We start from the raw sequence: 26,446 nt of genomic DNA on the forward strand, positions 1-26,446 counted from the left end.
GGGAGTTATTTGGTGCTTTACCCTTCTAATTTAATCTCAAGCATGCCATCTACAGTTTCTCTGTTCAACTAAAGTTCACAAGAAATATATTTTTTCCTCAAGTGATACTTGTTTGTATTTGTCATTTTTATACATTAAAAAGAACAGTATTGCATAAGCAATGCAAGGGAACAGAAGAGAAGCAGAAAAAGTGATTTTAAAAGTAGTTTTATTTTTCCAGACATTTGACTGGTTAACAAGAGTAAAATTTATTAATCATGCTCTAATTATAAATCACTGCATCCAGGACATTGAAAATAAGAGTTGATTTTAGGTTATACAATATATACAGTTGCTCTGCAACTAAACAAAATAAAAACAACTGAATTGAATATTATACATCTCATAGCATTCTAAGCTGCATTTTAAGTGTCACTTGCTCCTTTTTAAACAGTTAACACAGCAACCTAATAGTCTGTCTATTAACAGATTTTTTTGAATCAGATTTGAAAAGTTGTATGAAATATGCCAAAATTTTGGACTTAAATTCTTAATTTTATATTATAAATAGATATCTACAGGCTCTAGAATTTCATTTTTCTCTGCCAGATGAGAAAACCTTTTGAGAAACAGAAAATTAAGGGATAAATTTTGCTTAGCTGCTCTTTATTGGTCCTTGTGATTTTATGTCTGCACTGTTAGTGCTATTAAGTAGTAGTCTACAAGTTTCCTGGTTTTTAAGCTTTACTCTATTCCTCTTCTAGCAGAACTCAAGGGAAAATTGTATCCTTTTTTTAACATTACGAATTGTTACATACACTATAAGATTCTGTGTTAAAAATACTGTACATTAGGAGATCTGTGCAAAATAATATGCCCATTTACTCTCTAGACTCTATCAGGGATAGAAACATACAAAATAGTGTTGAAAACTGAACGTATCAGTACGTGAATAAAACTGTAGTGCTAAACTATTACTCTATTATTTACTGGGAAATTTGAAAATACAGACTAATTTGCTTCAACTTGCAATAAAAATATCTTGAAACATTCCAGTTTGTTCCCCATTTATACTGCAGCAACAGCACCTAGGAGGTGAAAGTTACACATCTACGTGGCTGTACCCACACGCCCGAGAGGCATCAACCAACGGTACCATTCAGGAAGGGTGATACAGGGTGAGATCAGTGTTGCTCTTCCAGCACTTTCGCAACGTGGTTTTTCTCCAAATAAGCACAGATGGTGGTGGCGGCCTGTTTCCATTCCTTCCAATATGAAATGGCCAATTTAAGCACCATTTGCCAGAAATTCAAAGCTCTCTTGATAAATATAGAGATACAATGTTCACATAATGTGATCAAAGCCAATGTGACCTAGACATTGATTTTCTGTATCCTATGCCTCAGTTGTTTTCTGTAGCATAAGAAAAACCTGGTACATTTTCATAATATACAAACATCAAAATGATGTCAGATCTGTATTGGTGTTTTATATTCCATCAACCAACTGGGAACTATCCATGGCCTAGCTTTTGTTCACAAATCAGTAAAACAAGTTTAACAACAGTGTAGCTACCATATATGTGGGTATTCTATATAAATACAGAGTGAGTTGGCAAACTATCATTGTTTGCAAGGTAGTGGCACACAAATTCCATTAATCAGAACATAACGTAGTGAACTTGTGAGGTGTCAGGTATCTTATGGACCAAGGATAATTACCTAAGTGTTCCACCAAATATGTTCTCTCTGTGAACACATTGCTGGATGATTTAGAGAAAATTCAAGAATTTAAAAACAAAATCTAAATGCTAATAATGAGACAAGTGTAAGAAATGTTCTGCAATCCATCATCATAGTTAAGTACATTTCAGGAAGTGCAGTTTTCAAATCCTTGAGTTAATGTAGTAACTCATTAATATTGCCATAGTTTAGTTAACCAGCAGTAGTCACATTAAATGACCAAAATGGATGTAACATACATAAAGAACATTCAAAAAACAGGTTCTACACACATGCAGCATAGAAAAACAAAACAGTCTCAAGCTCACAAAATTAGAACTAGAAAGTTCAACGACTAACACATTTCGGATAACTTTAAGCAAATATCTACATCCATTCTGAAAGAAAGAAGTTTCTCCTGTGGTAAACTGAAATACTTTTTCACTTTCACCGGGCCAAAGACACATAATTAAAATAATTTCTTCTTTCTTCTGTTGGCATCCTTGATGACGGCCAGTACAGCAAGCTACTGAATGAGTCCATTTCAGAACTATGCAGGAACTTGCATGCTTTGGTTCCAACACTTCAAATGGTGTCAAGAACTGGATAAATTCACTGCCCTGGTAGATGCACACACAATTTCTTTGACTGGGGAAGCAACACTGAACTGTTGTACTGTCATGTTACAAAAGGGAGAATATAATTACAGTGAATTGATCAATAAGAACATTCATAATGTTGTCATATTCAGACACATGGATTTTGATTGTTAAAGCTTTTCAGTTCACCTTAAAAAATACAGGAAGAGGTTTATTTTAAAAGTGTAAACTGCTTAGGAGAAGTTTTCACATAGAAAAAAGTTTAAAAGTCCCAGAATCAGAAGGATGGCAATAAAAAAGTAAGCTACAGTACCTAGGACTTGGGCAGTGCTCTGGCAAGGTGGCTGCAGATAGGTAGGTGAAATGAAAGAGAACAAAACTTATTTTTGTGACTGCTGGAAATGAGAAATGTCTCCACTTATCAGTAGCAATCTAGTCAACAATAAAGTGCACAAATGATACAGGGAAAGCTCCTTTCCGACTGGGATCTCCATCAATATGACCAATCTGAAAAAATCCAGATATTTTTCAAGTTAAATCTCAAAATGACATTTCAGTATCACCAAAATGAATACCAGTGACCTTCCTGCCTGTAGTACAAGCCTCCCACCAAATCTTTTCTGTGATAGTGCTACTTTTCTTCTCCCAATAGGAAAATTCAGTCCTACAGGGTGCATGTTTTTCAGTAGGTTTTTAGTAATTTTTTTTTTCTGACTGAGAGAAGATAAAAGCTTTTTGACTTTTGGAATTTCATCTCAGGTTTCCATGAGATGAAGCTTTTCTTGTTATTTGGAAACTCAGCAGGGGATCTTCTGAAGTGAGTGTCAACCTCTATGATTTAATTTCTTTCTTTCAAAGCGTGTTGACAGAAAATGCAAAATACTCACCCACCACTCCTGATCTTCTTCACCATCAACTACAATAATATCTCCCTCTGAAAAAGTCAGCTCATCTGGGTTATCTGCTACACAGTTGTAAATTGCTTTTACTCTTTTGGGTTTAGTTTTTGACTGAAATGAAAAAAAACAAAACCCTCAATGTAAATAATACAGCACCAAAGAGACAGAGTTGACTTGAAGTTACCTAAAGAAACTTTCAGAAGTGCTTCCAACGGCTATTTTTCATAGGTTAGAGTACAGCTACATTTTTTATGCTTGGTGCTCATGCTTCAGGCTGAATCTGGCACCAGCCAAAGGTTTTTGGAACCACTGTGACAATGACATAAGCCATGTTTCCTTTGGAAATTCTCCGTTTTGCTCACCCGAACCTGTCTTCAGAGCTCTACATCACTGCAGTGAGCATGATTTTATTCAGAAGAGGTGGTAGAGTTCTGTGCAAATGTAACAGCAGCAGCATTATCAGAGGGAGGCCTAAGCTGGCTGCCAATATGCTCCTTCTTAATTTGCTAAACCCATTTCAGCAGTGTATGAACCCACCAAAACATCCTCTGCCTCCCAGGAGTCTTGGCAGCTCTTTCAAAGGTGAAGTTTAGCAACTTAGTAACTGCAATATTCCAGTATGGCAGTGGGACTCGGTCCTAGCCATGTTCTGTGCAAAGTGATATCAAAATTGTTTTACACTGGTTTTCCTCATCTCACACTTTTTCCAGTGCAAACATGTCTGCTGCTGCATTTCTTTTCAGCCTCCTAATTCTCTGTTGCAGACCAACAATAATGCTGCCTACACAGTGTTTCCATGCAAAATAACCCAACAAGTGAAGAAACTCAAGAGCTGGAGGCAGAGTGTAAAGCTTTCCACCATGAGTCCACCCTTTTCCCAGCCATAGGGAGCAAAAATCTCTCCTTGCTACCCTAAGGTGTCAGAGCAGGTTTGAGATGGCTGTTAATGCAGCGGCTGTTTGGGACAGGAGCTTCACACGGCATAAGGAAAAGATGACCTCATCACCATACTGGAGTTCCCCCAGTGCCTAGTCCCAGTCTCTAGTTAGGTCAGCCATGGAGCAGGAAGCTTGAAAAGGGACAAGAGATTCAGTTTACAACTCTCCCTTTCTCCATCAGCAAAATTCTCTGCTGAGGACAGTACTGCCCAACAGTCTGTTACTGTGCCATTTTGTCATAGCTGAGCACCATGCAGAGTCAAAAAGGAAATGTGGACAGGGAAGGATGCAGGCAGCATGATTGTCCTCTAGAAGCATCCATTTGCATTCTAGTATAAATTCTATATAAATTCTAATATAAATAAAGCTCTGGCCTGCCCAGAGCAGATATACCCTGAGGCTCTCTCGCTCCTGTGAGCCGCCAGCCTGGCACTGCAGCACAGCAATTTTTCCGGACGGTCCCTCTCAGACAAGTGACAATCTGAACCACAACCACCTTTTAGGTCAAAAGAAAAAAGCTTCACATCAGTACAACAGTGATATAATTACTAACTTTGAAGTGCAGTAATTACAGGTACTTCTTGCTCTTTACAAGGCAAAGAAATTAAACTAGATCTCATCCCCAGAGGAATAAAATCTTCTAGAGAAGTTTCCCATATATCTAGAATTTGGTTTCAAAAATCACATGGAGAAAAAAAATGAAAACAAAAGATGAATCAGGAACTTCCACCTGATAAACAGGCTGTTGGGTAAATGCACTGTGTAGGTGATAAGCCACTGGCTAAGTGTGCATATACAACTAGACCTGTCTTTACTCAAGAAGCATTTCTACAATCATTTTCTAAACCTGGGCTGGCCTCTGGATTCCCTGGCAGGGTAAAGTCTTAGCAAAAAAGCCAGGAGTATAAGGCTAAATGGAGCAATTTAGCCAAATAACTTTAGCTAGACTGATCTAGCTAAAGCTCTTTAGCTGAGGGGCCCTTGACTAAATCTCAGCTAAGATGCTTTAGCTAGATTGATTTAGCTAAAGCACCTTAACTAGCACATACTCCTGAGCCAGGTTTTCCCTTATTTCTCTGTCCTATTATAGAAGAATATCACCCAGCTGATTTGCTCAGTCACAGAATCTACCTTACTGAAGACCTAGAGACAGAGAGTCAGATATGTTCTTCATATTATGTGCAATTAATATTAAACATCAAAGACACTGACCCCAAAACTAGCCACCACAGCCCACTCCTTCACAGCTTAATCAATTTGTCCTATTAAAAAAAACAAGAAAAAACAGCAAAAACCCCCCAAAAACAGAGAACAACATAGAGAAACTACAATTTATATAGAAGGTCAGGTTAGGAGTTGTTTCAGGTGTGCTGAAAGGATGTAAATAGTGCTTACGCTTGAATCCCAGCACACACAATAGAAATTAAGATCAAAGTCCAACAGCTTCATAAAGTAAATATGAGAACACAAGCAATTTACAATACTTAGACCATTTAATTTTTGGTGGCCTAAAAAATGAAGGTTTTTAATGCAAAATGGACAGTAACTTGGTTGAACACGAGTGAGGGTGGCAAGAAACCAGAAATTTTTATACTCCAAACTAATGTCTCTGAGGCTTGTGATCATTATCAGATGAGAAACAGCTAACAGGGGCTCTGTGCACTCAAGACCAATGGCAAGGCTATGCACACAAACACACTGAGCTCTGTCCTGGACAGTTGCTATTTCAGTGGACATGGTTAAGGAAAAAAGGTTGAAGGGAGGGAGACAGGGGACTGAAGGAAGCAGGTCTTTCCATTACAAGCCATTAACAAGACCATTGCACAGCCCAGAACAGCATGTCTCCTACCTCTCTGTTTATTATTCACCACTGAACCACACAGCTACACATAATATATGAAACAGCCCAGACTTAGTCACAGAGAGCATCTCAGAAATGTATACGCTCTTCATATGTGATTTGCTTCCTGCAGAGATATACTGTCATGATCAACGGTATGGATTTTTTACATCTATCACACAAGAAAGCAACATAAAATTGAAGCAAGGACCAAAGACCACGTTAACTACACATAATGTACAGCTCCACTGGCATCTGGAAATACATCCCTTTATCTACACCACTATAAGATTACAAGTACTGACACTAATATGTGTTACCATTCATGGTCCTAGATTAAAAATAATAAGTAAAGAGTACAGAAAGGCCTCACAATTGGATCAGGAGTCCATCTAAATCCAACATCTCTTTTCTAACAGTCACTGTAAGGCTGGGGGAGGGTGGAGAAGAAAAATAAAGAATTAACCACCTTCTGTTGGGGATATGCTTACCAAGAGATTTCTCTCCTGTTACCAGGTGAATGCTGAGAACCAACAGCACAAAGAATCAGTTTCTTTTGTTTTGAGCTTGACTCCTGCTTTTCTTATCTGAAGTTATTTCACCTACTTATGTGAGCAACTTTCAGTATATCTGTGTCCATCACAGAAGCACATGAGTTCCCTTATAACTTACTTCACTGAAGACTGAGAATGAAGCCATGTGTTACTTGACTTACCAAGCTCATCTACAAGTCACTAACTCATAAAGCTTATCTATCTCAAATAAGTCAAACCATAATTCTGTGGATTGTGTTGGTCACATCAGGACATGAGCAAAGAATCCAACTGGTTTGGTTTGCATTTTTAAACTTAAAATCTCATACTATTCTGTAGGAAATTCAAGAAAAAAAAGTTTTTGTAGCAATTTACTATTGTAAATTGTAGCAATTTACAGGTCACACAAATACTTAAAAACAGGATACAGGATATGTTGTATTTTTCACAGTTCTCACACTTTCACCAAAGCAGAACACACTATCATGTCTACAGTGTGACAGAATGCAGAAGATTATTAAAATCAAACATCACATTTTGTACTTACTATTTGTGATTTCCTTGGCATTGGTGCTGGTGGCTGGATTTGTGCCAAAGTATTTGCTGTAGAACCAGTCTGTGTTCCTGGAATGTCACATACAGAAGACGACTCTCCTGCTAAGGTAAATAAATCAAGTAAATATTATGAAGCATGCTTTCAAAAAAGTAAGAGTGACGGTATAAATTGAAACCAAACAAATTATTCTTAAAGGTATATAAATCATTTTATATCCCATGAGTATTTAATTTAAATTTAATTTAATTGTTGAACAAGATGAAATTCTGGTTACAAAGTACATGGAAAAGGCTGAGCTACTGAAAGCCTTCTTTGCCTTAGCCTTTACTAGCAAGACAGGTCTTCAGGAATCCTGGTCCAGGCATCAGGGGAGAATCTGCAGCAATGAAGTGCACCCGGGGATGAACAGGCCACACACCAATATATGTTGGACACAAACTGAAACACAGGAGCCTCTGTCTGAACATCAGGAAACACTTTGTCATTGTGAGGGTGACCCAGCACTGGCACAGGTTGCCCAGAGACGTTATGGAGTCTCCATCCTCTGGGCACAGTCCTGGGTAATCCACTCTTATCCCTACTTGAGGAAAGGGGTTAGACCTGATGACCTGCATAAGTCCCTCCCAACATCAACCATTCTGTGATTCTGTTTATTACATGGTCCCATTATTGACTTTACTTGGCCCATAGCTCTGCTTGTGCTAAAGAACTTGACACATCAGGGCCTATAAAATCACAAAGAGAAACAAGAAGAATTTTGGTATTGATTATATTTAAATGTTCAAGGTAAATAAACAAATTAAAGAAAACCTCAACAAACCCACACTCTCCCTTTGATTGTTATGACAGCTTAATTACAATAAAATAAATCTCTAAACCACAATTACCAGGTTGTTGTAGAGATCCAAGTCCTCTGGTCTGCCCTTTGTTAGTTAAGCCAGATGACTTCTCAGTCCTGTGCAGAAAGTGAGAAATGGGTCAATTTCAGAAACAAACAAGAACTCAAAAAGCAACAGTATAGAGTACTTTCCAAATTATAAAAGTCTTGGCACATCTTCAGTAAATTCTTGGTGACAGCTATTTTGCTTTTAAATATACCATTTTTCTTCTGGATTTTTGATTAGGTGAATTAAAAGTTGCACTTAATTTTTAAAAAGTAAGGCAGAAAAATAATACAGGTTTGATTATTGCAATTTGTGCCTTTTCCTGAGATTTGAAGTTCATTTCACTGTTTGTTTTTTTTTTTTCTTTTCTTAAAATTACGCATCCATATTAGTCTGTACATTATAACAAGCTTCAACAATTTGTCTACCTTTTAGGTAGTATGGTACATCCAAAAAATGGGCTAGAAAGGAGCTTAAGGGTCAAGGCTGTTTCATCTTTCAGTCCCAATTTGCAAATAAAACCTTATTTCTTCAAAAATTTTCTCCAAGGCCCTATTTGGATCTCCCCTGGTTACCACTTCACTATTTCATTTTTCTGCAATGCTCCAAACTGAACACAGCAGTCCTGTTGAGACATCACTTATGTTGAGTCAGTTGAGAGAATTAATTCCTATTGTTTGCAGGCTATGGTAAAACTATACTCTTTAACTCTTTCACAACAGCACTAGGTCATCTGCCTTACTCTGTTCTTACAGATCATTCTTCTAAGGACTTTTGCTTACCCATACTCTGCTGTTTTCCATGCTTCATTCCTGTAGTTGATGGTTCTTAATTACTAAGGGTTGCTTACTGAATGACACCCTTCTTTCTCCTCGACTACTACTTCAGTTTCTCAAGGATGCTTTGGATATGATCCTGTTTTCCAGTGCATTTGTCTCTCCTAACTTATTTTTCTGCAAATTTAAAAGTTATTTTTTCTTTTCCAGGCCTCTCTACTTCTGCCACAAATGAAAAGATGCAATGGAACAGAACTTATGCAAAGCATGTGAACAATAAGTGGCACAATCAGACATTAGATCCCATTATCTCCTATTTGTTACTAGAAGAGAATAAGGAATTTAATATTTTTTCTGGCTTTTTTATCTCCATCATAGCTAGGTGTTCTGGAGATATTCTGCAAGTCATATAACCTTAAATCACTAGGCTGTCCTATTTTTACTGTAGGAATCCTTGTCATCCATGTCCTTAGCATCTGCCTTCTGTTCATTCCCACACTCTAGAACACATCAATGGCAAAAGCATGCATGCTTTATTGATAATTGCATGTTATAGATATATTAAGTTACTAAATATGATGAAGTATATTAAAGACTAAAATAACATCAGTTACCCAGGAATAGGCTTTCTCTGAGAGATTCTGCTTGGAGGTTGTGGGGGCAGTGGTGGTGGGGTTGGCTTGCTTTGTAGAGGAGCTGGCTGCTGTTTTGATTGCTGGTTCAAAGCTTCTATAATGCTGGCTGTCTTTGCCACTGGAGGTGGTGGTGCTGGAGAAAGTACATCTATATAGGAAAGTTAGAAACATGGAATTACATTTCTATTTACCATTTCATTTCTTGGATTCTCATTACAGGTTCTCCTGCTACAGGACTTATCTAAGAAAAATGCTTTACATGTAATGGAAGGAGGACCTCTTTGGAGAGTGGTTTACCTTTTGTTTCACCTAGTCGAAGCTGGAGAACTCTTAAATTTATTCAAGCATTAAAATGCAAACGAAGAAAATTCTTACTGAAGTCAGTCATATTCTTGAAAACAGTATATCAGAATACATTTTTAAAGTGCTAATATTATTTGGTCAGTCAAGGCCTTCAGTCTGTGTTTTATGGAAAAGTAACCAAGTGAGTAATATCTGGCAAATTTTATTTAGAGGAACATATTTTCTTAAAATCTTGTTGTGATTCACAACTAAGAGCAGACTAGGTTTAGCAATTAATTAAAATTGCTATTGAATTCTTAAAACCACCACAACAGCAGCTGGCAATGAATTAAAACATCCTTTTGCATTCCAGTGGTCTGCAACAATCAAGCACAATGTGGAGACACAGCCCCAGGCTTACATGTAACACCTTTACAACTAGTGAGAAATGCAGCACTAAAATTATAAATATATATATATATGCATATACATAAAATTATGAGCCCTTAGCTCTAGTAATAGATGGTGTTTCCTGCTGACCCTGCACTACACCATACAGTCCTCACTGGAGCATCAGAGAAGACAGTTTGTTACTGGATGGGAACGATAGGCCGAAGCTACAGTCACCAAAAGAGGAAGTATGAGTTGTGGAAATGGAAAAATAAGCAAACTGTGATTAGATACAGTAGAAGGGAAAACAGGGGAAAGTGGAAACATACTTGTAGATGTTACACGCAATGGCGGCACAGGGGGATGAATAGCTGGTGGATCTGATGAAGACCTCTGCCTGCTTATACTTTCCACTCCTAAAGAATTTGTCTTCCATATTGCATTAGATGAAGAAATTGTCTGAATACCACTGCCAAGAACTGAAGGCTGAACTAAAAAGAGAGGAAAATACTGCATTATTATTATTATTATTGCTAACCCTATGCACAAAGTGTTAATATTCACACCTGTGCTTTCAGAAAAGGTGTGGCTAGATCACTGTATTCAGCAACACTATATTCAACAACTATAGTCACTGCACCCTGATGGCATGCCAGAGTAGAAATCAGTCTGGTGTTAAAATTACACAGCAAGACTTCATCCAGAAACTTCTAACGCTTAACCTTAACAAAATTTGTCTCCAGTCATTATTTTAAAATACATCAATACTTGAAAAAGCAGATTTCGCTGTAAGAAGGCAGAAGGCAAGTCTTGCTACCTTCTTTAATACCTGACTGATAACTGTAATTTTCTCAGGTACTGCAAGAAAAGGACCTCACTCTTCCACAAGCATGAGCACATATTGCTGACTCAAAGTGAAACATCAGTTTTGACTTAGAAGCAAAAAAACCCCATAAACCTGAATTTCAGTCAAGCAAGAAGCTATAATAACTAACAGTCACAAAGTACTTCTTCAGAGCCTCTTAAATGACTTCATTCTGAAGAGCCGCCTCCTCATTTCATAAAAACACTCTACAGGTTTTCTTTATAAAACCAGTATTTTGCACATATTATGCCATTTCTCCCTACTCAGCACATGAGTATCATATTAAGAAAAGATGAAACAGAGTAAGGTATGAACAAATAATAGGTTGCAGGGAAAAGCATAAAAGGCTCAGAAGACTTGGAAAACAGCCTAAAGCTATGAGGATAAAGGAATAATAATACACCATAAGCATAACATTAACAACATCAGCAAACGACAAGAAGCCACGATCGATGATACATATTACAGCTTTTAACTAAGAATATAAATTAATAGGCTAATTGCTAACAATAGGCTAACACTGCTAGAATAAAGAATATGAGCTAATAATCTAAGGCAGGCAGCATGTCTTCATGGCATGAGTTCTATTACAGTGATGCCAAGAAGCTTGGGGTTGGAAATGAAATTAAAATGACACATTTTGAAATCTGTCATTTAATCAAGGGCAAACTGTGGGTATAATTGGCCATGATTAAAATAATATCAAAGGGTAAAACAGTCTTTTTAACTATTCAAGTGTATTACTACCTCAGAGATAGAATCTAACAGTTAAACAAACCAGGCAAGCTCCTCGTATCAATTTTCCTGTTTGGTAGGGAAAACACTCCTTTCCATCAAATAAAAAAATATTGTGTAGATATTAAGCTTCATGTGAAATGTTAACGTAATCCCACCTGGTTAAGTTTTACATGCAACTAAACTTCTCCCAGTCCCATGCTACCCTTTCCAAGTAACCCAAACCATGCTTTTCTGTTCTCAGTTTTTCTGCCCCTTTTATGCAGCCATTCCATAACTGACTTTTCATATTACACAGATCAGTTTGCCATCTCAGGCACAATCACTGGTGTGTGGAGTCCTGCATTCTGAACTCTGCACAGTGTTCCCAAAGGCAGAAGCCACCCATGTGTGCCCAGAACATTTCCTGATCATATCTCCGCATATGGAATCTGAATTACAGCACCATAGAAAACCATGTCTTTAATGGTAAGTTTTCTTGAATTGAATTGAATGCATAAATATAGCGTCCATGAGAGATGGTGGATTAATAAAGGTATTAAAACAATGAAACACACCAAATATTACCTGTACAAAGAGGACCTATAGAGATTTCTCTATGTTTCTTTACTATGATGCAAACAGATTACATATGAAGATAAGAATGAAGTTCACTGCACCAGCTTTAATGGTAGATTTTGCAAGCACAAGACCCACTGAATCAGGATGAAATGTACTTTCATACTGCTCTAATGGGGACAACCAGTAAATGGCAGCTGCATTTTCAGTCAGTTATCAGGTCTCTAAAATCATCCAGTTCTCCACATCATGACACTTAGACGTTTACTTCAATAACCCTGAAGCTTGTATTTCTTAAGAGAAGAATTTGCAAGGTTAAAATCTCATGTTCTGCATACTTTCATTCTCTGAGGTCTTAAAGTTCCACAGCACACAAATGCTATTGGAATTTTATCTTTACACTGAACTCTGACAATGACATCTTCAAGAAACAGAAGTATGAAAAGACTGAATATATTAAAAAAAAAAACTGATGAGCTACATTGACTACAGCTATCCTCTTAATTAATGGTTTAACTCTGGTGAGGTTATTTGGGTATTGTTTTCCCAAACGCTATTGTGTACTGTCTTGCAGGTATATCAAAAATCAAACTCAGAACACATTATGTAGATCCACTTCAAGGATATAAAATGAGGCCATCAATAACTGTTCCAATACTTACCTGTGGAAAATAACTGTAAGAGAAAACCTAAAAAATATTATTTTTTTAAGTTATAATCCTATTCTCCTAACATAGAATGGTATTATCTAGTACCTTTGCCAATATTCCTTGGAGGTAGAGGAGGTGCACTACTTGTAACAGGTACTGCAGGCTGAATGGAAGGTGGACTGCCACTGAGTATTGCTCCATATGTTTCATTCTGTAATATACTTGGCATAAATCCTCTTTGCTTGTCCTTAGCAATGTTTGCTGCATCTCTTGCCAAGGATGCTACATTAGGCTGAAGTTGGTTTGATCCAATTTGATAGAAGCTGACAGGCCTGTCCTCTCTCCGGTTGGGACTGGGTTGCTTAAACACAATAAAAAAAATTATTCATTGATACCACATTAGTTGCACTCATTTTATTTATTAGGTGATAGAAAGTTATTCATTTTTAGAAAGAAAAAATGGCTTCTAAAATTCATTTTTGTTGCTTTTAATACATTACCTAAAACCTACATTCTGCCCTCTTCAAGACAAAGTAACTATGCACCCTAACAACAACAAAAGATTAAAAGTGAATTGCACTTCCAAACTATAAATATATTCTCATTTCCTCTGCAGTATACTGCTACAGGACAATACTACATCCCGATATACACAAGACTATACTTCTATAGATAACCAATATAGATTTTCATACTGGACCAAGTAAAGTTTCCCTGCATCAAAATACCCAGCAGTATTTTCAAAACTAAATAAACAACTGAAGGTCCTAAGCCTCATCTGAAGTTCATCAGAGCTAAATCCCAAATGACCTCAAAATGACCATGACCTCAAATCCCAGACAAGATTACATCTAAGTTTCTACCTATAGGTTAGCCTACAGAAAATGAGTAGCCAAAACAGCCCAAACTTCTCATTAACTCTTTTTAACTCACTGGTATCACTGGAAAAATTTGGGAGATTCAATTGGTAGCTGGGATGGAACATTGCTCATCCCACGCACATTATCAAATTATAACTGATTAGCTGTTTTTAGAGTTACAGCAACTATCTGCACTTAGCATTATTCTTCCTGTTTCAACAGCAAGCATAATCATTACTGTTATCAAATGATAATTAAAATAGCTGGAGTTACAAATTCATATCGCTAGTACAGCAATGGGCTTTAACAATCCACAGCCTAGAGAGCATAAATATACCTTCAGAAACAGTGCTAGATAAACATGCCATACTGACATATTGTCTGTATGAAACTAAAACAACTATTTATAGTAATAGCATTTAGGCAGAATAAAAATTTACATCAACAGTATCACTAACAAGCAACTGATTTTCCTCTGAATACATTCAAAGCTTACTTCTGGATTGGTCATGTAGGGCCTTTAGATATGTTATAGCACAGCATTATAGCTCCAAGATATATCAAATGATGTACATGATAGTCTCTACCCTTGCTTTGGCTTAGCAGCCTCACTCCTAACTGACTGACGCTCTCCATTCCCTGACCTCTCCACTGTCCTAGTTCTGGGACTTGTTTCTGACTTCTAAACCAGCAAAAAAATTCTTTTTCATCGTTATGATTCAGCTTTTCACTGGCTCACCAAACTGAAGCAGTTCAATACAGGACCAAATGTGTGCCAGAGTGGAGGGAGAAGCTGAGGTGGGACCAGACAGCCATGATATACAACAACAGCAGAAACAAGTCGAATTATCTTAACTTTCCTTTAGGTTAGGTTCTCTTTCATATGAAATATTCCAGACTAAAGAACTTAAATTCCAGACATGACCTTTTCTGACAGAGATTACAAAATGTATTCAATTGTCTTGCCAGCAAGACACACCCAATAACTTGGCATTTAAAAACAAAACTCTGATGTGATCCTAAGCAACACCAGTATTCACTCATGCAAACAACGTAGTCACAGACACTGTGACTCTGTGATTAATAGTCTTTAATATCCTTTCAAAAGTCCCTGTAGTATAAACCTATTAATAGTGGGCAATGAAGTAGGAGATTCATTATTATAGCCACACTGCTGAGTAGCAGATACCTTCCCATATGAGACGGAGCTCAGGGACTAGACAAAAAATCCACTCAACTGCAGAAGGCAATAGGCAATAATGAAGAAAGTGAAAGTCAAGAACAGATCAAAAAACAAATTTAGATCATGCCAGAAAGGGATTTGTATTTGTAAATTACCAAAACCTTTTACAGATGCAAAAAATGAGACCTCTAAAGATTTCAATCTGTTTTATCAAAATTATAATTATTACATAATTATATTTTTATAAAATAAATAAAATTATAAAATATATAGGAATACATAAATATGGGGATAGAGTATGCTTATACAGAAGAACTAGATTTAATAGCTCATGGATTACAGATTCTTCCACAGATATCAAATTTTAAGGAAAAACCTTAAGAAGAGTCTCACAAGGTAGAAATTGTGCTTTGAAAGGAATGGCCTGTGACACCTTCTATTGCCAATTCGTTCAAGTCAAGCACCAGAAGTAACAGCTATCTTGGAATAGAGAGACAGGACATGAGGACATAGGACACAGGAGAAAGAGTCATAGTATTGTAAAAACGGTATTTTGCAACAGAGGAATTATTGATGACAAAATTAGTCCCCAAAACATTTAAGCCAATTTAATAGTCTGATGAACTAACAATTTTAAAGGGATTCTATAAATGTAATGGAAATGAACCTGTAACTGTCAGGTTTTAACATTTCTGAATACAAAGAAAAATCCAACACAAAAGACTTGGTTTTATTTTATTAATTTAGTGTTAGCAACTCATGTCCCAGTTGAGATGGGGGATTTTGCAAGAGAAGTATTAAAATGTTAAAATTTGTAGAAAGAAAAAGTTAAATTTCATTATCCAGAGGAGAAAGGGGTGTTTTGCTAGTCACTTTCAAAAAATGTTGTGCTAACATCTGAAGACTAATATAAAGCCTATTATGTATTCCTTGTACTTCAAAAGGAAAGCAGAAAAGGCATAAGCAATTATAACACCACGCACACACAAAGAACAAAAACTTGTTTAATACTTACATGGAACACTTCAAACTATAAAAGTTTTAGGATGTCAGGATTAGTACTTTGGAGCCTATACATAATTTCAAATTATTTGTCCCCTAGAAAACTATACCATTTTAGGTGTCAGAACATGGTAGCTTTTCACCTGTCTGTGTGTTTAGGTGCTTAAATAATTCAAGTTGGACCCTAAACTGGGAAATTAAGTTTTGAAAATACAATGAAGTTTCTGTGCTATTGGAATGTTTTGTAATAGGACCATCGTTCAAGCCATCTGGACATGGTCCTGGGCAACTTGCTCCAGGTGATCCTGCTGTAGCAGGGAGGTTAGACTTCCAACCCCAAACACTCTGTGATTCTGAACCTAAAAGTACAACTCCACTAGATATTTCAGGTATTTAAACCACTAAAATGAAAAAATATTTTATATGTGAAGATTCAGCATTAAGACCCTACCCTGCTGTTAATGGATGTAGCTTATTTAATACACAGGTTCAGTTGAAGGCAAAACAACGCATAAACTTTTACAATTCTAAAATTAGAGCCATTGACTGGAGATATTTCACAAACATGAAGAGATAGTCAGAGGTGCCTGTCTTTGTAAAGGCAAATTTCCCAGTTCATGTTAGATCTGCTTCACAATCAGCAGATCTAAATATTCCTGATGTATTGAAACCAACTATTGACGTGATTGAAAGAATATATAGCACATGGCTAATTATAATTTGGAACCACATGGTCATGTTAAGAGGAAAAAGAAGACCAACTATAATTCCAGAAACAAAAATTTAAGCTAATGCATTTTAATACAGAAATTTATTTCAGTTTCTTCATACCTATAGTAAAAAGCAAAGATATTGAGATAATTATGAACATCACACTTACACATACATGTGTACAGAAAACTAATGTTGATACAAACCTGCAGCTTTTCATCCACATCATCATCACTTTCATCCAAATCTTCATGAAGTAATCGCCATTCGTATTCTACATGAACATGAGAATTAAATCTTCCAGATAGTGCTTGAGTAAGCTAAGGAAAGAAAAAAAGATGACACTTATGTTATGGGCAGTACTTATTTTAAAACCATATATTTAAAAGCAAACAAAGTCCACATACGGGAAGAATCTTGATTTTAGCAAGCTGGAAAGTTACTGCACTGAAGTTAATTTAAATTAAGCTATGTTACCAAATACAACACAAATAAATCAGAAGTAACTAGACATTTCATTAACCATTGTAGATCCAGTCTCCATTTACTGAAAAGAAGTACCACATTGTATTTGCTTTGATTTAGAAATTAACTGTAATGACCATTTCCTTGAATCAGAGTCACTTATTAATAAGCCTTGACCCCCCCTAATATGATGGGGCATCCACATCATCTCTGGGCAACAAGACAACAGCCTTCATCCATGGCTTTCACACACAAAAAGTACATTAGTAATTAGATTTCAAGGAGATGTCAGACACTTAGATTCAAAGAACCATTTAGGTTGGAAAAGACCTTTAAGATCATTAAGTCCAACCATCAACCCAGAACCACCACACTCCCTACAGCCCTAAGTACCACATCTACACCATTTCTAAATACCTCCAGGAAAGGCGACTGAACCACTCCCTTGCATCTGAAGAAAAATATTGTTTTCTTCTTAAAAGCATATAACTTTACATAAGCTTATGACTATTTCTGAGGACATAACTGTTTCTACTACAATACTACTGCATCTGAAATATACTCACTGAATATTCAGCTGTAAACTGTTAAATGATCAGACATGAAATGCACACACACAATGACACAATACTCACCAACTCTTCACAGTGAGTATGTTTTAAACGTTTAGCTATATCAAGTGGCGTCTCTCCTGCTTCATTTGCTATATGACAGCGAAAAAAGAAATGTATGATGAGAGGTGTCACTATTAACACGTTCATTACTAAAGACAAACCTGCATAGTGAAGTACTACACCAACACACTCGAAAACTCATCTCTTTCTTTCATAGGTAGGTCCAACTCACATCAACCCTCTGAACATGACAAGTAGTAGCAATTCAACATGCCATACACATGTGAATGATAACCATGAAATGGCAGAATATAACTCGACAACAAAACAGCAGCTAAAAATCTAAACCTGTTTAAAAACTAGGTGTAATACACAAGTCAATTTTAAACTTTAAATAAACAGTAAATACTGATTCTCTAACAATAAAGATTATATTTACAGAATTATGATAAACAATAGAGGAGAAAATGCACTTATGTATCTTATCTGAAGCAATGACAAATAGGAAATTGAAGTACACATTACCCTTTTACCTATTTCAATAGAAGCCTTCCCTCTCAGCAGCAGTTTGAGGCACTCAACGTTGTCTGTTAGACAGCAGTAATGCAGGGCTGTGCTACCTTTACAGGTTTGCTTATCTAGATTGCCGCTTTTGGAGTACAAGAAAGAAGAAAGACAATTAAACTTAGGTTTACTACCCTATATTATTAAGACACTCTCAACAGAAGATTTTTGAATAATAAAATTACATTTGCAAATACAGCTTTAGTACTTCAGTATTTGTATTTATTTAGTATTAATATTACTTTACACAAAAGCAATGCCAATATTTAGCTTTCCATATTTACCTGTTCTGCACTAAAAAGTCAACTATATGAAGGGATGTTCGATCAACTGATCTAACAGCAAGGTGCAGCGCTGTTTCATCTTGCTCCTAAGAGTAAAACAAAAAAAAAAAAATTTGTTTCTTCTTCTTCTGAATAAGAAATTTTAGTAAGACATTAATTGAATCAAATAAAGCGCATAATTTCAAAATACTCAAACATGCTACCATTAAAACATCTGTGAAGACTTACTGTGTCCCTTTTGTTCCTTTAAAGCAAAAAAATAAATAAACTGGTTGAAAACTAACAGATTATTGAAATGTTTTATTTATTAATGTTTTAATAAATTGAAAATAAGATAGTATTTGGAAATAATGTTAGATTAAACTATTTAGTATCTTCTTTTTTATTGTAAAGTTACATAATTATTAGGACATACATTCAGAACATATATTATTTCAGATATTATTTCAAATAATTTTTAATTAACAAATTAATATTTCACTTACAACAATTTGTCTAATAAAATTTACAACACTTACATGGCCATTGGCCAATGGAATTTTTTCAGTGAGATCCACGCCATCAGCATATACTTGAACTAATCCAAGAATGTCTCTTGATTTCACTGCTTCACAAAGAGCGTGCAATTTAGCTGCATTGTCTGCATGCTTCTTCCTTGCATATTTTCTCTCAATATACTTGGCAGTAATGTAATCTTTTCTTGCATTCCTGAAATTTAATATGATTTATTTCTATAACTTTCAGCTGAAGATACACATTAGCATTTCCATAAATATATGCAAGTCATTTGAAATCATTCATTATGATAATTTTTCTTTTTAAATATGCATGTAACCATGCAGTCTCATATTTCAAGTGTGAAATATAGTTACAGAAAATGAATCAAATATCCAATACAAAGACAGACCACGAATTTCTTCCTCCAAACTATATGATGATGTTGAGATCAAGACTATCCAGCAATATGTACAGAAGATACATCAAAGCTTCATAATGTTGGTTTATGTTGCCTTGCAGGCTTATGTTTGCCTGACTTGGTACGCCTACACACATGCTGGAAAGGGGTGGAAGGCATGGGGTACAAAAAACAAACAAGCAAACAAAAACAAACGAAAACCCTAAAAACAAAAACCTCAAAACAAACAAACAAAACAAAACAATTTAGCTCATACCTCTGAACAGACTATCTAGGCCTTGAATTTGAATTCACAGCAGTGAATATGCTCTTTAAACTCTTCACCACAACTATAACAGGGAGGATGCGTTGGAGCTTTTAGTGACATTTCTAAACCGAGATGAAAACTTAGTCCACCTGACTCAACACGAGTTATGGCTTCTGCTGTTGACGCCCAGTAACACATCTACCTCTCCTCCCATCACTGCAAGACAGGAGCTTGCTTGCCTCCCAAAGGCATAACTCCTTATCAGCTCTTGAGATTTATACAGCATTGCACAGAAGATACTCAACAAAGAGATACCTCATCATCTAGATACTATGTAACTGGCAAAAAGTAAAAAAACCCCAAAAAATTATAATAAATTGAATCAATACATAACTCATGTTCATAAAGCATTTGATAGTATTCAGGTTCTCATTTCAATAAAATAGCCCCAAATTCGATAAGCAGAGGTATCAAACTAAATGATCTTTTTAAACAGAAATTTTTAGAAGTGTTCAAATTATACTGATTCAGCATATGGTAAAAGTATTATCAATTTAAATTATTAATATAAATATTATTAATATTAATCATCTGCATTATTATTGAGAGTAATAGTCAAAAATTATCTAAACTACTTTAACACTGGTTTTGTCAGGAAGCTAAAAATCCACCTAAGGTAAAATCAGCTTCATCCAGAGCCAATCTTTCTGGGTTTGTTTCTGCATTGTTTACTAGCCCTTTTATGATAAGTAATGTCCAGCCAAGTAGGCAGCTGTCCTTGCTGTATCTCTGCCATCACTGTTCAGTGCTTTCGAGTAATTTGGTTAAATGTTCTGTCTTCATTCCATAGAGACTTTGGTCCTAGATGTAGTTTCTACTTGCTGCTCTGTATGTGCACTTTATTACAATTTCCATTTTGTTTTCACCATAAATAAGATATTACACATCTTCCATGGCCTGCCACTGAAAACCATAATGGCATAGCCCCTTAGCAATATTAAATTAAATGCCTGCCTTTCTCAGAAGTAGTTACTCTTTACTTACATATCACTGCTTGGATTAGGTTTGACCATCTCATCAACTGGAAGACAGAATTCCATAATCTCATTAAATCCAGCATTCCCAATATTCTTTGCAAGCTGTTAAAAAAAACAAAATCCCACAGTTCAATTAATAAATATGTTCAGTTATTAGCCACATGCATAACAAGGAGAGAACAAGGGAAAATGAGAGTTAGGACCTCTTATTTCTGATTCCTTGGTCTGCTGCTATGTCAGCACTAACAAACAGATTAGGGACTTTTTTTGGATGTGGATTTTCAACTGGGATTTACTGCACGAAAATAACTGCAGAATAATCCATCAAGACACCAGTTCATACAATAAATGCAAATACTTTGTGCTGGGTAAGAACATACATACGAACTGTCACGGAGCAGCTGATAAATGGTAACTTCTTTGTATAGCAAAGCTAAAAGCATTTTTTTCCTTTGAGGATTAAAGATGTCTTCTAAAATAACATTAAATAATTAATGGGTTAAGTATTTGTGAAGTCCTCCAGTTTTTAATCTGAGGCACTTATACGTCAAACAGCTGCATTCTTTTAAAATGCAACTCAGGATAAAAAAATTTGAAAACACAAAAAATATGAAGCCTCTACTAATTTGAGTTCTAAGATAAGAAAAACTTTACAGTAGGACACTATGGTACAGGAAATTCCAATAAACTTCAAAAATTAGGCTTTCTTAAATTGTGTTTATTCAGAGACAACTTCAAGATGGGAACATCTTGCTAAAGTGACAAAAAAATAGTTGTGTTATAAGTATTTTATAGTACAATTTTTAAGTTAATAAAAGCAATTTGATTACCAAAAGTTCAGATGTTCCCAGCACATCTAATGTAAGTGATTGCATTCTCGAATAGTGAACACCAAGTTCTCTATGGATTCCTGAGCATTCAATGCAAGTTAAAATTCCCAAATTTGTTGAAAGCCAGGTAGGATCTGAAATAGAAGGCATCCACAGAATTAAAATTTATTCAGGCAATTATTTCATCTAGAAAATATAGAATACAGAAATGAAATTCTGTAAAATAAGATTATTGTGCATTATTATCTTTTTTTTTTTTTCTCTTAATATGAAGATATAATCTTCACATTTACTCTATCTGGAAAAAACCCACCCCTTTTTTATCTTTTTTTAATGCTGAAAGAAGTGAAGAGTAGAATTTTTATTGTATTTTTGTGAAAGACATTGCTATCCAAGGGAGCCCCTTAACCACTCCAGTTTGTCATTCTTCAAACAACATTCTGGAAGTGCATTTTCCCAGCACCAATATAATGATGTCACACTCTCAACTGGGAACAGAGGTGCAGTTTAAACTGAAACAACAACATTTAGAGATTTGGATTCTTTTGTACTTAAAATATAAACTTTAGACTAAGTGAAGCAGAAGTGATTCAGAAGTGCACACACAGCACACACTACAAGATTCTCACTCAACTACTTCAAAGACACTAAGGCTCATCCCTCTCCTTTCTTAGCCCTCAAATGTCTTTTCCCTAGTAACTTTCACTTACTACATCATTCCCTTATCTTCCAGCCAAATAATTAATGTCTTATGATTTAGACAGCTTAGTAACTAATTTTTTTGCTAAAGGTTTGTTAGTTGCCATTTATACTCTCTTTTTTTAAGACAGCAGGCTTGACTCTTCCCATAGGCTTACACAATACTTATTGCTGGAAGTAGCTATTGATCTGGAAAGTGCATACAGCATCAGAGCTGATGTCTGCAGCTACAGTTTTACATCAAAAAACCGAAGTCCTGCAGTGCCACTGCAACATGAAAGAACACAGGAAACAGCAGGATTTAAAAAATAATTTGAAGAGGGTTAAAGTAGAAATTAATTGATCAACAAAACCAACACTGCAAACCATAGTCAGCATTCTTCTCAAAATGTATACAGCCTGTATGTCTCACTTTTCCATCAAACATGATTTAAAAAAAAAAAGAAAAAAGGTATATTAAGAAAATGCTTCAAGTAGCATATGGCTGCTCAGTTTTTCCCAATTAACCCATATTTTACATAAGTTCATTTGATTTATATAAGCAAAAGTTACAATTAGCAAAATATACGGGAGAAAAATAAGCTTCTTAGTAACTTCTCTCCCCTCTGATAATAAGCATATAGCAAATCAATCTTACTAAAGTAGTTCCATTAAACTGTTAGCATATTCTACTATGTATATAATTTTTGTGAAATAATGAGTAAAAGTGAAAGCATAAAATTAGCTTAAATATTCTCATGAGACAAAGAATGTTTACCAATTAGAAATATGCTTAATTGAGTCACCTTGTGCTCCACAGTCACAACAAACATCATTTCCAGTCATCCTCTGGACTTCAGATATAATTTCTTTTGTCAGTTCCTGGACAATATTATTTTCTCCTGTGTTATCATCTCCTTTGAATGCATTATTTAAAGCTTCCTCTTTGCTGTTTTGTAGCACAGATGTCCATCTAAAATGGCAGCAATATTTTGCTATTAACTGTTATGGCACTTCTGAAGTTCAAATTAAGTCTCAGTAGATCACCAGTATCAAAAATAGAATTAGCAAAATAACTCACATTTGACATTCCTGTTCATCCTCCGCTTGAAAGTGGTATGTTCTGTCGTCTGCACAATAAATAATTCACATACTGATTAAAAAAATTATTGAACAACTCATCTTGCAGATTTCTCTCAATGAAATCTAAAATTAATTGATTCCTGATGTCTCTATTCGCATTACTGGAGAGTTGACAGACAAAAAGTCTATTTAAGAAATTTCACCTTACTACCTACAGTTCATCTATAATTACATCCGCATTTACAAGGTGGCTTGTTGCATTTTAAACAGGAGCTGTTTTCTTCAGTGCTGTGCTTTTATCACACGAGCAGCAGGAGAGCGAAGGAAATGTTCTGTGTTCTGGATATAACCTCAGTAATCACAAGTAAAAAGTGCTGCTGGGAGGGAGGGGAGTGAAATATAGAGTTCATATTTGTGTTTATCTGTGTATGTAAGAAAGACTTAAAGAGTTCAGATGCGCTCTTAAAATCCAATAATCACAAACAAAAAAAAATCTGCCAGCCACGAAGTCCAAACTACAACCAGCATGAGCCCCAGGCCGTTTGATTTAAACCAAGCTCATGATTTTCAATTTACTACTACTTTTCTAATTCTTAGCTTTGTTATCACAGTGTACTACTAAAGAAAAATGCATAATGCATTTTAAGTCTATGGAGAATAAGAAATTATACAGTTTAATGACTGAGCTGGAGTGAGAATAGTTGATGAAAACAACACAGGTAAAGCTATTGGCAAAAATATTCTAAGATTCTAAAGTTTGAAAAATATTCAGGCTAGAAGGTATTAAAAGATAGTTTCAAGTATGGAAAATATTAAGATAGAGAAGATACATGAAAGAACAGAAAGGAAAGTGCTACATTAAGAGATTTTTATCTTGGCATGACACAGCAATTTGCATTTTGTAAAGAACAAGGAATTTTTTAACTCTACAGTAAAATGAAGTAGAGTCATCTGGAGAAGGCTAAAAGGCCAGTCATACCTTTCCAAGTGTGTGGTAACATTGCAATAAGCTGATACTGGGCAAAACACGGCCCGATCATCAATAAAGAAAGTGCAAAAGTAAACAGGGAAACTCAGTCGCTTGAGCAGAAATGAATGAGCTGTATGTTGAACACAAGCATTCCAGTCTATTCACTTAAGCAGCCCAGCTTACATTTACAAATGCAGAAGAACTTAATGCTTCAATAAAGGAACAAATGAAGAATACATTTATATTCTTCTCCCCAGCTAATTTGAGATAGATAATTCAGTAAAATATTCTAGTGAGAAAACAAAGGAAACATTCTACTACACAATTTCATATCATACCATTCTGATCCAAAAATTATTCAGTTTTGGTGGATATTCTGTTTTTATCTATTATGAGATAATAAAATCAAAAATTGCTTTTAGTATTTTCTTCACAGTTGCATAGCAACCACCACACTTAAATTTCAAAGTTTTACAAGCATCTTTTGATCTTGTCCAAAAGTTGTAACTTGTCAAGATGATCAGCTAGGACATTTTCAGTATGAAGAGTGATGTCATAGCAAAAAAGTTACTCTGCTGTAAGACAGCAAAAAATTAAATAGAAAAAAGAAATGAAGACAGCTTTTAAAAACAAGTGGTTTTCCAAAGAAACAGGCACAGTTAGTACATTATGCTAAAATAACTGAAAGGTCAAATTGCCACAGGAAGGACATTTTATAAAGGGAAGCATTCTACAATGGCAAAAATGTTCTAGTGGATTACTGACACATGTACAGAAATAATGCAAAATTCTGCTATGAGCTGCAAGTAAAAAGACCTGAACAACAAACCTACGTGATATGAGGTCAAAACACTTTTTCTCCTCTGGGTTTGTTTTCACTTGGCAGGTTAACAGATTGAGCTTTGCTGGAGGTCGGTTAGCCTATTTGAAGATAAAACATACACATTTTAGTATATCCATACTGACTGAACCCTGCAGATTGAAAGCATAGGATAGTGTCCCACTGGCCAAAGACTTGACAAATGGCTGTTAAATTTTTAAGGTTCCTAGTTTTTCATTTATGTCTTCTTCTGCATCATGGTCCATAAGATACTTCTATTTGACTATTTTGTTTACTAGTAACTAGATAGACAGTATAATTTTGAAAGTAAGAAGGGTAGAATCTCTTCAATTACTGATAATCAGGAACACTTACCTGAAGGAACTGGGTATGAAAAAGAGACAGGTTCATCCTTATATTTAATGCCCTAACACTCACACATTTAGTTTTAAAAAATTACTTGTTTTGTTTTCAATAATTAACTATTTTGACTGCTGTTAACGTCTTTAAGGGGTCCCCAGATAACCAGGTGAGAACAAATGCCGAATTTTAAAATCAGCAAAGGGAACCAAGTGAAGGAAAATAAGTTTTCACAGAGAATTATTACAGCAAATGTGTAAAAGTAAACTAGCTAGCTGATTACTAAAAAATCAAGTGCAATAATATATATTTTTTAAAAATATATATTTTCTAGTCAAGTTCCTCTCAGCTATTCCAGTTCCTTTTTGAACAGAAAGCAACAGTGTTCTACTAAGAGCAAGATTCTCAAGGAACCAGCATTTGGAAAGAGTCATAAAGGCTACAAAGACTTTTCAAACAGAACTCTGCACTCGTCTTTCACTTGACCTACCTGCACTACAGACCTGGGGTAGGACCTAGAAAGACTTATTTGCAAACTTGACTTGAGGAATGGCTTTCACTTCCTACAGTTGATAACTAGTTTCACTCTTCTTTTAGAATAATTAAATCAAAAAACAGATTTAACTAGACAACCTTTTCCTTAGACAATAATATCTAAAAAATAATAATCTAAACTGTTAGGAAAGGACTGCTATAAGGATAGCAATATTCACAAACATATCACCACACTTATTGTTGCATTCTAACCATATTAATAGACTAAGTTGCTAAAATAAGATTTAAACTAAACAAAACTATTACCAAATGAAGCTGTACTATCACGTCGTTAACTTGCAATGAATCATAAGAAATGTAGACATTCTCACAATCTCATCTAAATTTATTGCTGAAAACATTTAATTTAAAAAAAAAACAAGGGACAACAAGTCAAAAGATTCCCTTGAAACAATCTGATAAAACAATGTAGCTGGCCAAAAAGAAC

The 26,446-nt window shown here is 35.4% G+C and overlaps 1 protein-coding gene across 4 annotated transcripts in view; it reads right to left on the reverse strand.

Annotated features, from left to right (window-relative positions):
- Nucleotides 1–191: 191 nt before the first annotated feature.
- Nucleotides 192–26,446, reverse strand: part of ASAP2 (ArfGAP with SH3 domain, ankyrin repeat and PH domain 2) — an 80,745-nt gene continuing 54,490 nt past the window's right edge. The window contains exons 12-28 of one of the 4 annotated variants that reach the window (XM_056488524.1): nt 25,118–25,205; nt 23,313–23,361; nt 23,038–23,204; nt 21,554–21,687; nt 20,731–20,825; nt 19,042–19,231; nt 18,524–18,609; nt 18,209–18,324; nt 17,697–17,764; nt 16,803–16,916; nt 12,946–13,201; nt 10,362–10,523; nt 9,340–9,508; nt 7,953–8,020; nt 7,057–7,163; nt 3,187–3,309; nt 192–2,806 (exon numbers count right to left, since the gene is read on the reverse strand). In XM_056488524.1, the coding sequence (XP_056344499.1) occupies nt 2,732–2,806; nt 3,187–3,309; nt 7,057–7,163; nt 7,953–8,020; nt 9,340–9,508; nt 10,362–10,523; nt 12,946–13,201; nt 16,803–16,916; nt 17,697–17,764; nt 18,209–18,324; nt 18,524–18,609; nt 19,042–19,231; nt 20,731–20,825; nt 21,554–21,687; nt 23,038–23,204; nt 23,313–23,361; nt 25,118–25,205 (2,067 nt within the window). In that variant the 3' untranslated portion in view covers nt 192–2,731. Of the gene's footprint in view, nt 2,807–3,186; nt 3,310–7,056; nt 7,167–7,952; nt 8,021–9,339; nt 9,509–10,361; nt 10,524–12,945; nt 13,202–16,802; nt 16,917–17,696; nt 17,765–18,208; nt 18,325–18,523; nt 18,610–19,041; nt 19,232–20,730; nt 20,826–21,553; nt 21,688–23,037; nt 23,205–23,312; nt 23,362–25,117; nt 25,206–26,446 lie in introns of all 4 variants that reach the window. The other 3 variants (XM_056488523.1, XM_056488527.1, XM_056488525.1) reach the window with 3 other exon arrangements.

Source organism: Oenanthe melanoleuca, chromosome 3 (genome assembly GCF_029582105.1).
Source record: "Oenanthe melanoleuca isolate GR-GAL-2019-014 chromosome 3, OMel1.0, whole genome shotgun sequence".
Classification (NCBI taxonomy): Eukaryota; Metazoa; Chordata; class Aves; order Passeriformes; family Muscicapidae; genus Oenanthe; species Oenanthe melanoleuca.